Source organism: Taeniopygia guttata, chromosome 10, assembly GCF_048771995.1.
Source record: "Taeniopygia guttata chromosome 10, bTaeGut7.mat, whole genome shotgun sequence".
Lineage (NCBI taxonomy): Eukaryota > Metazoa > Chordata > Aves > Passeriformes > Estrildidae > Taeniopygia > Taeniopygia guttata.
The window spans coordinates 2,151,581-2,164,601 of NC_133035.1; the positions used below are offsets into that span (position 1 = coordinate 2,151,581).

Here is a 13,021-nt window from a genome sequence, read left to right on the forward strand (position 1 = left end):
GTCACCTGGGGAGTTTGTGGAGCCTGGGATGTGCTCCTGTGGTGGCATCCTGGACACTGGATCCAGCCTGCAGTGATGGGACAGAGGGGCTGGGCACAGCGCTCGTGGCTTGTTGCAGGCAGAAGAGGGCAAGTGCATCAGGATTTGGGGACCCTCCAACCCCTGGGAGATCCCGTTATGCCCACACTGGGACACAGAAACAGAAGCAGGGCATGTCTGGAAACAAGCCAAACTCTTTTAAACCAGGTGAGGCAACTCTTCATATTCTTACAAAAAAATTAAATAAAGGGAAGGAACTTTTTTTTCCTGGAACCATATATATGTACAAAACCAACATTATTTACAAACACTGCTTTCTGAATGGCTGTGCACAAGCACGGAGTGGTGGGGGGGAGTGAGGAGAAGAGCAGCATACCCCTTACCTATCCCATCCACAGCCACCCCATGCCCACAATAAAACAGGAAGGCACCCCCAGAAGACCCCCAGTAGGACACACACCTTTTGGCTAAAATAAGTACAGTCTGGGTAAGGTCTTTTCTACCCATCCCCCCCCACCCCATCTTCTTAGTTTAAAATAAATATCCCCTGTAGTGAAATGAAACTTGAGTAACCCTTGTTTTGTTCCTCCATGTCCTGCAGCAGCTTGAAGAACACCTGAGCAATGAGTTTTTAAGGCCTCTGCTGTGTACCCTGCTGCAGCCCCCAGGGCGAGGGGCTGTCCCTTAGTCCTGGGATGCCAACATCCTTCCTGGCATGCCCGTAACCCTTTGGGATGAAAGGATCCCTCCTTCCAAGGTCTGGCACCAAGGTGGTCCCTAAACGTGCATCTCCCATGTTCTCCTTTGGGGCAGGATCTGGGATGCAAAGCGATTTGGTTTTCTTTTCTTTAAGAGTCTTTAAATCTTTCTTGCAGCTTTTTAGTTTAAATAAAAAGACACATATAAAATACAGCATTTAAAGAAAAAAAGAACCCAAAACACATGACCTGAAGGCAGCAGCTCCTTATAAAGGTAAATCCAGAACATTTGTAAAATGTCTTCATTTATGATAATAAAAAACTTAGTTTGGGACTATGGAAGTCATCATTCCCTTGCCCTTGCTGCTGTGCCAGGTCTTTGTGGCACTATAAAGGTGAAAATGCCAGAGGAAGGGGATGGTTATTGGGAATGGCATGGATAAAGCAGGAGGAAGCATTCAGAGAGGAGGAGGTGGGATGTCATCCCTGCAGTCCCTTTTTCCAAGGCTGGGGACGGTGCTGTGGCCATTTCAATGCTCCTCTTGCTCCAGCTCCTCTGGAACTCCAGCCATTCCCACTCAGCTCACCAGGGCAGTCATGGATGAAGGCAGGGCATGCACTGGAAGATGATCCACTCAAAGAAAAGCAGCTCCAGCTGCTGTGAGGGGCTCGAGCCCATGTGCGGGCCTGGATAACCCTCCAGCAGCATCCCTCTGTGTGTCCCTGGAGCACCACTGAGCTGTCCTCCACCTGAGCAGCATCCCCAGAGGGTCCCTAGCAAGGTATCAGCATCCCGGAGGAGCCGGATGCAGGTGGGAGCTGAGCACCTGCCTGCAGGGCTGCTGGTGGTCTCAGCATCCATGGCTCTGGGGACTCAGGACCTTCCCATTCCCATCACCGTTTGGCTGTTGCCCTTGGCACATTCCTCGGAGCCTCCTTTCCCCTGATTTGTCCATGGCTGTCACTTTGCCATCAGTTTTCAGTGCCTCCGTGCCAGGGCTACCTGGGAGAGGAAGGAGTGGTTAGGGAGGGCAGATCCTCACATCCCGAATATTCCCTGCTCCAGCCCAGCCCAGGGAGCAGAGCCTCCCCAGCCAGCTCCAGCTGCTCATCATCACATGAAATCCACACACACACCTCCACAAAACAACAAAACAATCCCATCAATTCCTACAAACCCATGTGGAAGAGGAGTTACCTACTTGGAAGGCTGGCCAGAATCTGAGCTTAAACCTGGAAGAAATAAAGTTGCTGTTAATGGCCTTGAGCAGACACAAAAGGTTATCTGGACAGAGCAGTGAAGTCACCAGCTGGATGGGACAGCCATGGGTGTCAGGTCTGACACTGCGCCCTTGGATGGGCAGAAGTGGTCTGGAACTGTCTGAAACCTCCTCAATACCCCCAGGATGAGTTTTCTCCCTTCCAGCTCAAACTTGCCCCCTCCACAGCCCACAGAGGAAAAGCTGGGCAGAACCCTCGGTAGGACAGGGATGCTGAGGCACCTTTGCATGCTCCCCAGCAGCAGCAGCACCTGTAGGTCAAGCGCAGCTGGAACATCCCTGGGAGAACCCCAGGGACCCATCCCCAGGAGATGCCGGGCTACCTACCGAGCTGCTGCCGGATGGAGTTGTGCCAGTGGAGGTTGAGCAGGTCAGGGTAGATTTCACGAAGCCACTTGATCGCCAGGAGCTTCAGCATGCGGGAGGTGCAGCTCTTCAGCTCCAGGTCCCTCAGGTGCCTCTCCTCCGAGAGGGTGGTGGGACGCAGCTCCACCTTGTGCTTCTGCAGCACTTGGTCCACTAAGCTCCCAGGCAGCGTTGGGAAGAGCTTCTCCTTCACCACGTGGATGGGGATGAAGATGGCTCCCGCCCGGACGACGTGGGGGAAAGGGCAAGCAGACATGAAGGTCTTCAGCTGGGAGAGCAGGTCAGTGAGGAGCCTGCCCACGTCATGATAAGCCAGCCAGATCTCCTTGCCGTTGCTGGGCTTCTGAGGAATGGGAGCCTTGGAGCCGTTCTTGGGGCTGGGCAGGGATTTGGGCATCTCTCCCAGCCCTTCTGCCAGCTCAGCTTTCTTCAGCCACTCCTGCAGGAGCTCCGGGGAGGAGCGAGACACTGAGCCTGAAATGGTGTCACAGAGCAAGGTGTGCAGGGAGGTGAAGTACTGCCCCGGGGGGGTCTGTGAGGGGAGAACACCAACCTTCTGGACCACCAACACCTTCTCCTCCACTGGAGTGGAGGGGGCATTGGAAACCCGGATCTGGGGAGGGTTTGGGGCCAGGATGATGTTGAGCTGGGGGCCAGACTGTGGGAACAGAGGGGTGCTGGATGGAGAGGAGGCTGGTTGAGCTGGTGTGGGGGTGCTGCTACAGGGGCTGGGCTGGGGGGCTTGAGAGCTTCCATCCTGCTGGGTGGGCTCAGTGCTGGGTGGGAGGGAGGGCAGCAGCTTGTATTTCTGGAACATGAAGTTGGCTGAGCTCTGGAAGCTGCTCTTGTCCCCAGAGTCCGCCTCAGGCACCCGGGGCTGTGCACCCTCTCCTGACCCCACCTTCCCTCCTGTAGCCTCTTTCTCCTCCTTATCCTCTCGGTCCAGTGCCCCCTCTGCAAAGCCAGGGAGTGACTGGGTGTCACCGGCTTCCACAAGTCTGTTCTTGAAGCTAAGGTCCAGCACCATTTCCTTAGGGGATGGCTCCTCAGTGCCCACCCTGTCAGGGCTGCCCTCCTGAGACTCCAGCTCTTGGGTCTCAGCCTTTGGCTTTTTAGGGATGCTCCCATAACAACTTTCCTCTTGGCTCTGCTCTGCATCACTGCCTGACCTCAGGCTGGACACCACTGAGACGTCTCTGACAGCAGCAGGCTCCTGGCTGCCACCCGTGTTTTGGGGTGAGGAGTCCTCCCACAGATGCTTCCTGCAGAACAGAATGGGGTCTGTGACTTTGGCCCTTTCCAGATACTCCTGGTAGGGTGCCAGGCTGAAGACATTGTGGATCACAGGCATTGGTGGGGAGGATGACAAAGCCTTGGTGTCCCTCAGCTCTTCCAGCCCTTTGACAGGGGTCACAGCCAGAGAAGGGCGGATGAGCTCCTTGGCTGCATCCTTGACCTTGCAGGCATTTCCTTCCCCTGGTCCCCCATGGGGGGTGTCCTGAGGGGCCGGGCTGCTGTTTCTCCTCCCTTGGTACAGGTGCTCCTCCTCCCTTTGCCTGGGTTTCTCCCAGCTCCCTCCTCTCTCGGGAAATGTCTCAGCCAGCCCACCGGAGCCCCCAGAAAGCCTCTCTGGGGTGCAGACAGGCTGGAAAGCGCTGCTGTGCCTCGGTGCTGCTCGCCACTGCGGACTGTCTGCCCCGTGCTGCTCACAGCCCGGTTCCGTGCCGGGAAAGGAGGCGTGGAACGTGGATGCATCGCCCAGGCTGACGGCAAACCCTGGGTACCCGGTGTTCCTGGGCAGCTCGGCATCCCTGCCTGGCTCAGCATCCCTCAGCGCCGCCCCCAGCCTGGCACCCACTGTCCTTGGCACATGGGGCTCCAAGGGGCTGGGAAAATAACTGCTGGGATCTTGGGGCTTGAGGTAGGTGCTGGGAAAGGGCTCCCTGCTTGCCACGTAGCCAAAGCTGGGTAAGGCACTGGGCTCCCCCGCAGTGGGAGCTGGGGGGTGGCAGAGGGGGCCAGCTCTGTGGGGTGACAGCAGGTATGGGTGGGATGGGTAGCACATTGCTGACCTCTCCTGCATCACTTGGCTGCTGTCAGGCAGCTGGAGCTTGGGCCAGGGGACCTCTGGCATCTTCTTCTGACTCTGGTCAGAAGGATAACTTGCTTCCAGGAACAGGGTGCTGGGGGGTGGCCCGTGCTTATCAAAGGTGACACAGTACTGGGGTAAGGCAGTGGGGGAGCTCAGCTGCTCCCTGGAAGGCAGGGCCAGGCTGGAGGGCAGCAGCAGGAGGCTGTGGTTGGTGCAGGGATCGCTCCTGTGGGGCTCGCTGGGGTGCAGAGGGTGGGTGGCCGGGGGCAGGGCCCAGTTTACCTGCCCTGGTTGCTGCTGCAGGCTCTCTGCTTGTTTCCCGAGTAGCAGAGCCATCCTGGGAGCCAAGAAAGAGGCAGGGGCACCGTACACTGGCTTGGGGACTGCTAGAGAAACTGCCTTCTTCACCACCACCGGCTTCTTCACTGCCAAGGGGAACCTGGGACTGTCCAGCTTCTTTTTGGCCCTCAGCTGGTCCTGGCTTACCAGGCTCTTTGTGCTCTTCCAGCTGTCCAGGGGGTGCAGCCTGGTGTCAAGGCTCTCTGGTGGGCACAGCAGGAAGTTCTGCAGTGGCCCCTCAGCTGGCACGGGCTGGCTCAGGGCACCGGGGCCGTAGTGCAGGTAGGCGGGCGTGGGGCTCCAGCCAGCTGGGGGCTGCTCGGGGCCCTTGGGGCTCTGCAGTGGGCAGGCAAAGTAGGAGCCCGTGTAGCTGAAATGGCTCTCAGAGCCAAGGTGGGGCACCGGGCTGCATGTGCCTGGGATTTGCCGGGGCAGGAAGCCGGTGGCAGGCTCCAGACGAGGCAGCTTCTTGAGAATCACAGGGTCTGCAGGCTGTGAGTACCGTTTTGAGGCCATTTATAGGTTGGTGTCGGTGTCCCCACAGGAGAGCTGAGCTCGCCTTCCTGGAAAAGAGAGAGAATAAGTGTCCTGGTTTGAAGAGCAAAACCAGTTAGAAGCTCTAAGCCAGAAATACAATTTACTAGGAAAAAGGGAACAAAGAACTAAATATATAGAATAGCACAAAAGAAGAACAACTGACAGAGTTTGAGATACAACCTGACACTTGCTGGCTAGGGCAGCGGTTCTGTCCAAGCAGTGGTCCTGTAGACTGATGTAGTTTCCCTCTGGAGGTCCAGTGAAGAGAATGTCTCAGCTGTTCCTCTTGGAAGAGAGGATCTGCTTGCTGTCTGCACAACCCGGCTTATATACTTGATGGCATCGTTTGGCTCCTCCCTCTGGGCGGAGCATCTCACAATACAATGCTGTGATTTTATCAGTTAAGTGGCTAAAAGAATGGGTCCTCCTGGAGGGACATCATTTGGCTCTTTCCCTCTGGGTGTGGCATCTCACAATAGAATGCTGTGATCTTATCAGACATGTGGCTAAAAGAATAGGTCCTCCTGGAGGGACTTATCTCTGAGTCACGAGATAAGGGAAGAAAAAGGAATTGCAGCTCCAGGTACTAATGGAATAAACCCCAATATTATAACCTAGGACACCTTTAAGCAACCTGGTGTTTGGTATTGCACAGTTTAAAACAGATAAAAGCCAAGCAAAGCTCAGAAGCCACTGCTGACGTGCTGTGGGCACTGCCCAGCGGATCATCCCGTAAGGATGGAGAGCAGGGAGAATCTGGCAGAGGAGTGAGTGCCACTTCAGGAGTGCGGGCAGAAAGGAAGTGCAAGAAACCAACAGGAGAGCGGCTGTTACCAGAGTACCCTGTCCCTGTGGCACTGTCCTGCCATGCCATCAGACTTTTCTCTGCCACCGGCAACAGACACGTTTGTGCTGCACGCAAGCCCGCCCGCGTCATGGCACTGGGGCCATCGCTGTGCTCCGCGCTCCATATCGCCGGTAACGCACTCGGCACACCCCTGCCTGCGGCTGCAGCCCAGACACCGCTCGGCAAACCCACCAACGGCGCGAGCAGAGCCCAGAAGTGAAGCGGCACCCGGTGCCGAAGCTCTGGTGGGAGGTTGCTGGTGCCCAGGACCACGGGACATGGTACCCTGCCACATACACAGCCAGGGCTCCAGAAGTCCAAGGGATGCTTTTCATTATTAAGCTCACAACATCCTAACGGAGGGAAACCAAACTCTCATACTCTTGCCAACCCGTGAGAGAACGCCTCTGCCACACTGCCGGTATCGGTCACCATCTCTGCCTACGATCTGGTCAGCTTCTGGGGGCAGGTAAAGCCGACTGCCATTGCGGATGGGGATCTTAAAGGTGCAGAAAAGATATCTGTGCCCATGCCCCCACTGCCATCGTGTGTCTCACAGCCTACTGGTGGGATGATTGGTGCTGACACCTGACACCTGACACGTATGTTTCCCTAAATGACAGGTCCTCTCTGAACTGTGCCAGCCAGCCACCAAACACACACTGTGGTCTCTGGCAGTAGCAAGGATGTTAGTGTTTCTTACTGCCAATGAGATGACACCTTCAGATATTAAACAGACAGTGAAGTTGCTTTGTCCCCCAGTTCAATGGATGATGTTTGAGTCCACCTGGCAGCGATATGCAGAGGATCAAGGGCAGCGCAATTTAGAGGTACTGCAGCAAGATCCACCCTTTGGGGCTGGGGTTTCTCAGCTTATGGGACTGCCCCCTGTTGACAATCTTTAGTTACAGGCACGCCTACATCCTTGAATATTAGTACAGGCAAAACACTTAGGGATACAAGCCCTGCTGAAGGTTGCAGACATGTCAGCACCAACCCAGAGGTATTCCATGATCAAACAGGGCCCCAAGGAACCATACATGCAATTCATAGAGAGGACACAAAATGCTGTCACAATCTGCTAGTACAAGCAGGGGTTGTGATGGTTTGTTTTACCAATCTCAGAGTGCAAAAGACACACAGCAAGGGATTTCAGTATTAATCAAAACAAATTAACCTTTTATAGAGTGCCCACAGCAAATGTGATAGAAGGATAGGAAAGGAGATAAAAGATAGAGAGAGAGAGAGAGAGAGAGAGAGAGAGAGAGAGAGAGAGAAAGAGGTGGGAGGGGGTAAGAGCTACCAACAGAGACACAAAATCCTCATCATCCAGCCAGCCAATAGGTCTGTCTTGTCACATCAGGGAGAATCTCAAACTCTCTGGTAAACTCAGGGGTCTTTTATAGTCTTCTGCCAGGGCGGGGGAACAGGAAGGTATGTGGAGGGAACAGGTACAGGACAGTGGAGAATAAGTCCATTGAGAACACGTACAGACAGTCCAGTTCTGAACAGGACAAACCAGTCCCAGCAGTGAGCAGGACCCATTGTTTCAGGACTGGTTCCCATGGGAAAGCAGTCTTGGTCCAGCGAGCACATTTGCAGGTAGCACTGGGCAGACATCCCGCTTCAGTCAGGCCAGTGCCCCTGTGTTAGAATTTTAAGGGTCTCAGTCCTTAGCGGGGGCTTCAATCTGCATTCTTGATGGTGCTCATGAGGCAGATGAGGGATCTTTGGACCATCTCTTACAGATGCCATGGAAGAGCAAGTAATGAATAATGATGCAAGAAATCAATTAATTGAAAATTGGCATGGGATAGTGCAAATGAGGACTGCAAAAAGGCCTATAGATTTGTTACCAAAAGAAAATCCATCCTTAAATTAATTAATGCATGTGCTAAAATTGGGACTGAATCAGATAGTATTGCTTTGTCAGCTGATTCTGTCTTGGTTTGAAAGACAAGTGTCTGCTAATGAAGGCAGGAGCCTCCCTTGAAATGGAAAATGTAAACCCCTCCCTCCAAATTGTTACAGTTTAGAATTGAATGGGCCCTCAGGCAAAGATATGAGAATAGAAATAACAGTTCTTCACTGTTATGTATAAATTTTAAAAATTCCTACAATTTAATAGGAAAATTAAAGTAAAATGCAGTAGCACAAAAAAAAAAAAAACCACTGACAGAGTCAGAATTTGACTTGACACCCTGGGGTCAGGGTGTTGTTTGCAGTCCGACTAAGTGGTGGCTGCAGTCTTCCTCAAGTGACAGGTGTGGTTCTGTTGAAGCAGTGATCCTTTAGAAGGGTGTAGTTTTCCTCTGAAGATCAAGTGGTGAAGTAGACGAGTCTGGTCTTCCTCTGGGAATCCAGTGGAAAAGGCTGCCTGTAGTGTTGAAAAGTCTCAGATTGTATCCAGGTAGGAATGCTTGGCTTCTTCCCCTGGGTGGAGCATCTCACAATGGGATGATGTAATTTTATCAGCCATGCAGTGACACTCAATGGCCCATTAACAGAAGATATCTCCCCGGAGGGAGGGTGGGTCATGGAAGAGATAAAGAACACTGCCCCGCCTGGTTTTAACAGATGGTAATAGAATACCATAGAATGCTTTTGGTGATATTTTGCATTGCAACCGAAGGTAACACACCAGTGTTATGGCTGTGGGCAACAAGGTCATGTAAAAGCAAACTGCCCCTGTAAGTCTAACCCACTGGGGACAGATCAAAAGCAGAGGCATGATAGTTTTTGACGTTTAACAGTTTGTAAGAAGTTAAATGCAATTCTCTTCGTTTGTGTAATTGGGTTATGAATGTGAATAGTGTGTGGCATACCACCCTGAGACGCCATGCTGGATGGCTCTCAGACATGCTTGAAAAATCCTTTTTGAAGGTATGTGGAATAGACAACAACTGGTAAGGCTAGACTTGTCGAGTTGGATGCAGAGCCTCACCAACCTAGGCTTATTATTTGTGTCAATTATTTTGGACATTATGCAGTGTTTATCATCCTTTTTGCAAAGGGCCCTGCAGGAGACGACAAACATTGCCTTGTATTTAAAAACAGAAAGGGGAAACTGTGGTGGCTAACAGCTTGCCTGGAGGTCCCAGAGTTATAGATAACCCTAATTATAACTCAACCAGTCTAGGCTGTTGGGGAATCTAGTCTAGACAGTTATGGACACAGACAACTATTGGCCAGTAAGCTGGGTGGTAACTAATTTTAGCCAATCAGGACCATATGCATCCATGTGCATCATCTTTCTGAAAAAGCATAAAGGGAACTGCACCCAAAAAAATCTGTTGCCACATGAACCTCGAGTGTCAAGATATGTGCCCATCTTGACTGCTAAGGGAGAATAGCCCAGGTCCTTGTTAAAGGATCTCTGGGGCCTGATTAGAGTGAGAAAATTAATAACTGGGATTTATACATACATACGTACATACATATATATATATATATATATATATATAGGGTTTGTTTTAGAACAATTTGGTTGCAGTGAAGCTGTTTTGGTTATTGTCTACTGTAATATGGCAATATAAAAGCATAAAAATAACATTTCAAAAATGCCTACAGGAAAAGAAAGGGAAGGAAAGGGTAAGAGCAGAAGGATCCCACCACCCATGGATCTTCCAACAACACTGGGAGGTTCCCGTTCCACTGTGATGATCCATCTGGGGTGAGGGAAGCGCAGGAAACACAAATTCCATGGGTTAATAAAATGCTCAGGCTTGGTGGAAACGTCCAGGTACCTCTCTTGAGGCAGGGAATTTTACTCTGGATGAGGTAAGCTCGGTGTATTTGTTTGCCTGTGACACCTTTGAAGTGTAGGTGCGCTTGAGAGGCCAATGATGGCCCAGCAGAGGGGATGAATATCTGCAGGCTAACCCTGAATGTCCCAGGAGGGGGAGTTTTAACAGCTGAGCCACAAGAGTAGGGACATTGGCAGCACCAAAAAGCACCATGGCACTTGGCAGGATTTGTCTCTTATCAGCCTCTGCCCTTATCTTGTCCAACAGGTAACTGCAGCCCCATGGGGGTGTGCCCTGTGCACTTGGGCAGTCACTGCAAGTGCTCCATTGTTTGAGGCACTAGCCATTGACATTCCAGCCTCTTGCACCACCCTGACTCAAACATTCCATCAGTTCTCCTCTGCTGCTGCTCACTCCAAATCTCCCACGGTGGTGATTCTCAATATAATGGACAGAACATCATGTGATATTTTTTTCAATTACTTTGTCCAGATTTCCCAGTTCTCCTGTTAATATCTCTGAAAAATGCAGCCTCATCATCATCGATTTCAAGCCTTTAGAGGCAGAACACGGAAGGTTAGTGCATCTCTTTTTTGTTCCAAATATGCATAAATCCTGGCACAAATTCCTGGGCTAAGTTTGGTTGAAACACAGTTTTACTTCTGTAACATAAAAAGCTTTTCCCACATCATTTTCTTTTCTAGTAAAAAGACAAAATAAACTTAGCAAAAGTAGCAATGTGTCAAAGTTGTTTGACTAATATTTGGTCTCCAAACAAGTTACTTCTGATGAAAACACCAATAAAACAACTATAATTATATCTGATAATCTTAGCACGAATTTTCAGTGCATCAGGCAGGCTTTGGCTCAGGACAGGGAATCTCTGCACATCCGAGTCCATTTCCACAGGGGAATGTCACTGCAGGTCCAATAACTGTGTGTGCATTAATTGGAGGTGCACAGTCTTCTGTACACTTCCCACAGCGTGGCCAGTCCTGAGGGCTTTCATTGTGCAGGGATCTCCCTTTCCACAGGATCCCACCCTCCCCGCCAGCGGGGGAGTCCTGGGAGGCTGGCAGGGCTTTTCTCCATCCCTCTCCTTGGAAAAGTCCTGGACAGCTCTGGCTGCTTTGGTTCCAGGGCTGAAAGAGCCTCTGCTGCAGGCAGCAGGGAGCAAAGCTGGGTCAGCTCAGGTGAGGAGCCAGCAGACACAGACACCGAGTGCCCAAAATTCCCATCCCGGCTTCACCTTGTAAAGCAAAGTGAGTTTTTTAGGGCCAGGGAGCAGCTCAGCCTCTCCTCAGGGGATTTGGGGCTGCTGTGGGGTGGGGCTGGCCCGCAGGGACAGGCGGTGGGTGCCAGCAGGTGGAGCTGGCAGCCTGTCCCAGCACAGCCCTGCATCCCAAGAACCCCAGGTGTTCTCTGAGCTCACCTGGCACCACCGGCGTCTCCTGAGCATCCCACTGAGACACCTGACCATCACCTGAGCCCCAAGAGCAGCACTGGAGCATCAGCCAGGATCCCCCAGCATCACCTGAGCATCCTGTACATCACCCAGGCAGCCCAGGACAAACCTGAGCATCACTCAGCACCCTCCCAGCATGGCCAAATGTCACCCCCTGTCACCCAGCACGGCCCAGCAACCCCAAGCTCAGGGATGGACTCCCTGCAGGAGGATCTCTCCAGTTTTGGGTGGTTTTTTCTTCCTTTTGCGGCAGCGTTAGCAGAGGAGCCAAGGAGGAAATGGAGGAAGAGCACGTGGAGATAAGATAAAAGCCACATCAACAGCAGGGGAAACAGAGCAGATATGGGGGGAGACTTGTGGGGGAGATAAGGGAGTGAGCCCCTGGTGCTCCTGCAGCTTCGCCAGGAGGGAACCAGAGCTCCCCAGCCCTCCCCAAAACAGCACAACTGAGGCTGCATCCCTCACTGAGCCCTTGTGGTGGGTTTCTCATGCCAGCTTCCTTCCCAGGAAGGATACTGCTTCCCTGGAATCCCCTGGAAACGCCCACGGGAGCCGCGGGGCTTCCCTCCCTGCTTGTACCCTTGGAAGCAGCTCCCCCACATCAGTTCCAACAGTTTTATCCTCAGGATAAGTCCCCAGGGTCATTCCCAAGACATGCAGTACCAATTAAAGTTGCCAGCACTCAGATCCAGGGAAAACAGCTCCCTTCAAATGGAAGCAAGCTTGAAGAAAAGTCCAGGCTGGGTTATTTTCCTTCCAAAAGGGATCTCTAGGCAGGGTGGTGTTTAAATCCATTTCCCTGAGGATGCCGGCATGGGATCCCTTCCTAGCTGTGGCAATGTTAGAGGTGGACAAGCTGGGACAGAAATCCAGCATCTTGTGAGTCCCGAAGTTTCCCTGCTGCTTCTCCCCTTTCCCTGAAGCCCCGGGGATCTGCAACTCCCCACCGTGGGGGGATTGTGACACTGGCCCCGCTGTCACCTCGGGATCGATGCAGTCGCCCTGTTTCACCCAGCTCCGAGTTAAATTCTGGCTGGAGGGCTGCAGAGCAGGACGAGTGATCCCACTGCAGGCCCGGAGCCGGGCACAGGGAATGTCTGATAGGGCTGAGCTCATCGACCAAATTCGGGAGAGGAGCTCCCTCTCTCCATGAAATCCACAGGCACTTTGCCCAACCAGTGCCATCCCCACAGCTGCACCACGCCAGGAAAACTGCTCTGCTTTGGCTGTCACCATCAGCCTTTTCCCCCCGGGAATATCCCAGCCAGCGGGGGAGGAGAGGGACACGTGGGAATCGGCGCTGGAGGATGCTTGCAAGAACCCCAACACGTGCAGCCAGGAATTCCAAAACCCCACAGCTGGGAAAAGCAGCGGGTGGAATAAACACAGCCCGTTATTGCTCTTCTTTAATCTTCTTTTCCTTTTTTCCCTCTTCCCAGGGCTGTTTCCCACACGGGACCGTTTGGTCGGGAGGAGTAAAAGTAAAACCAAGCGCAGAGGTTGGAACCCGCGCCACCAGCAGCGAAACCTCCCCGAGAAGCTCCCGCGGGAGCCTTGCCTGCCGCGTTTTGGGTCCAAAGGACGCGGGAGGGCTCCCGCTGCTCCTCGGCCT

At 52.7% G+C, this 13,021-nt stretch overlaps 1 protein-coding gene across 3 annotated transcripts in view; it reads right to left on the reverse strand.

Moving 5' to 3' along the window:
• Window positions 1-213: 213 nt before the first annotated feature.
• Window positions 214-13,021, reverse strand: part of LOC100229886 (uncharacterized protein C15orf39 homolog) — a 35,841-nt gene continuing 23,033 nt past the window's right edge. For 2 of the 3 annotated variants that reach the window (XM_072933811.1, XM_072933812.1), the window contains 3 exons: window positions 2,345-5,377; window positions 1,936-1,970; window positions 214-1,736 (listed from right to left, as the gene is read on the reverse strand). In XM_072933811.1, the coding sequence (XP_072789912.1) occupies window positions 1,936-1,970; window positions 2,345-5,330 (3,021 nt within the window). In that variant the 5' untranslated portion in view covers window positions 5,331-5,377 and the 3' untranslated portion in view covers window positions 214-1,736. Of the gene's footprint in view, window positions 1,741-1,935; window positions 1,971-2,344; window positions 5,378-13,021 lie in introns of all 3 variants that reach the window. The other variant, XM_072933813.1, reaches the window with a different exon arrangement.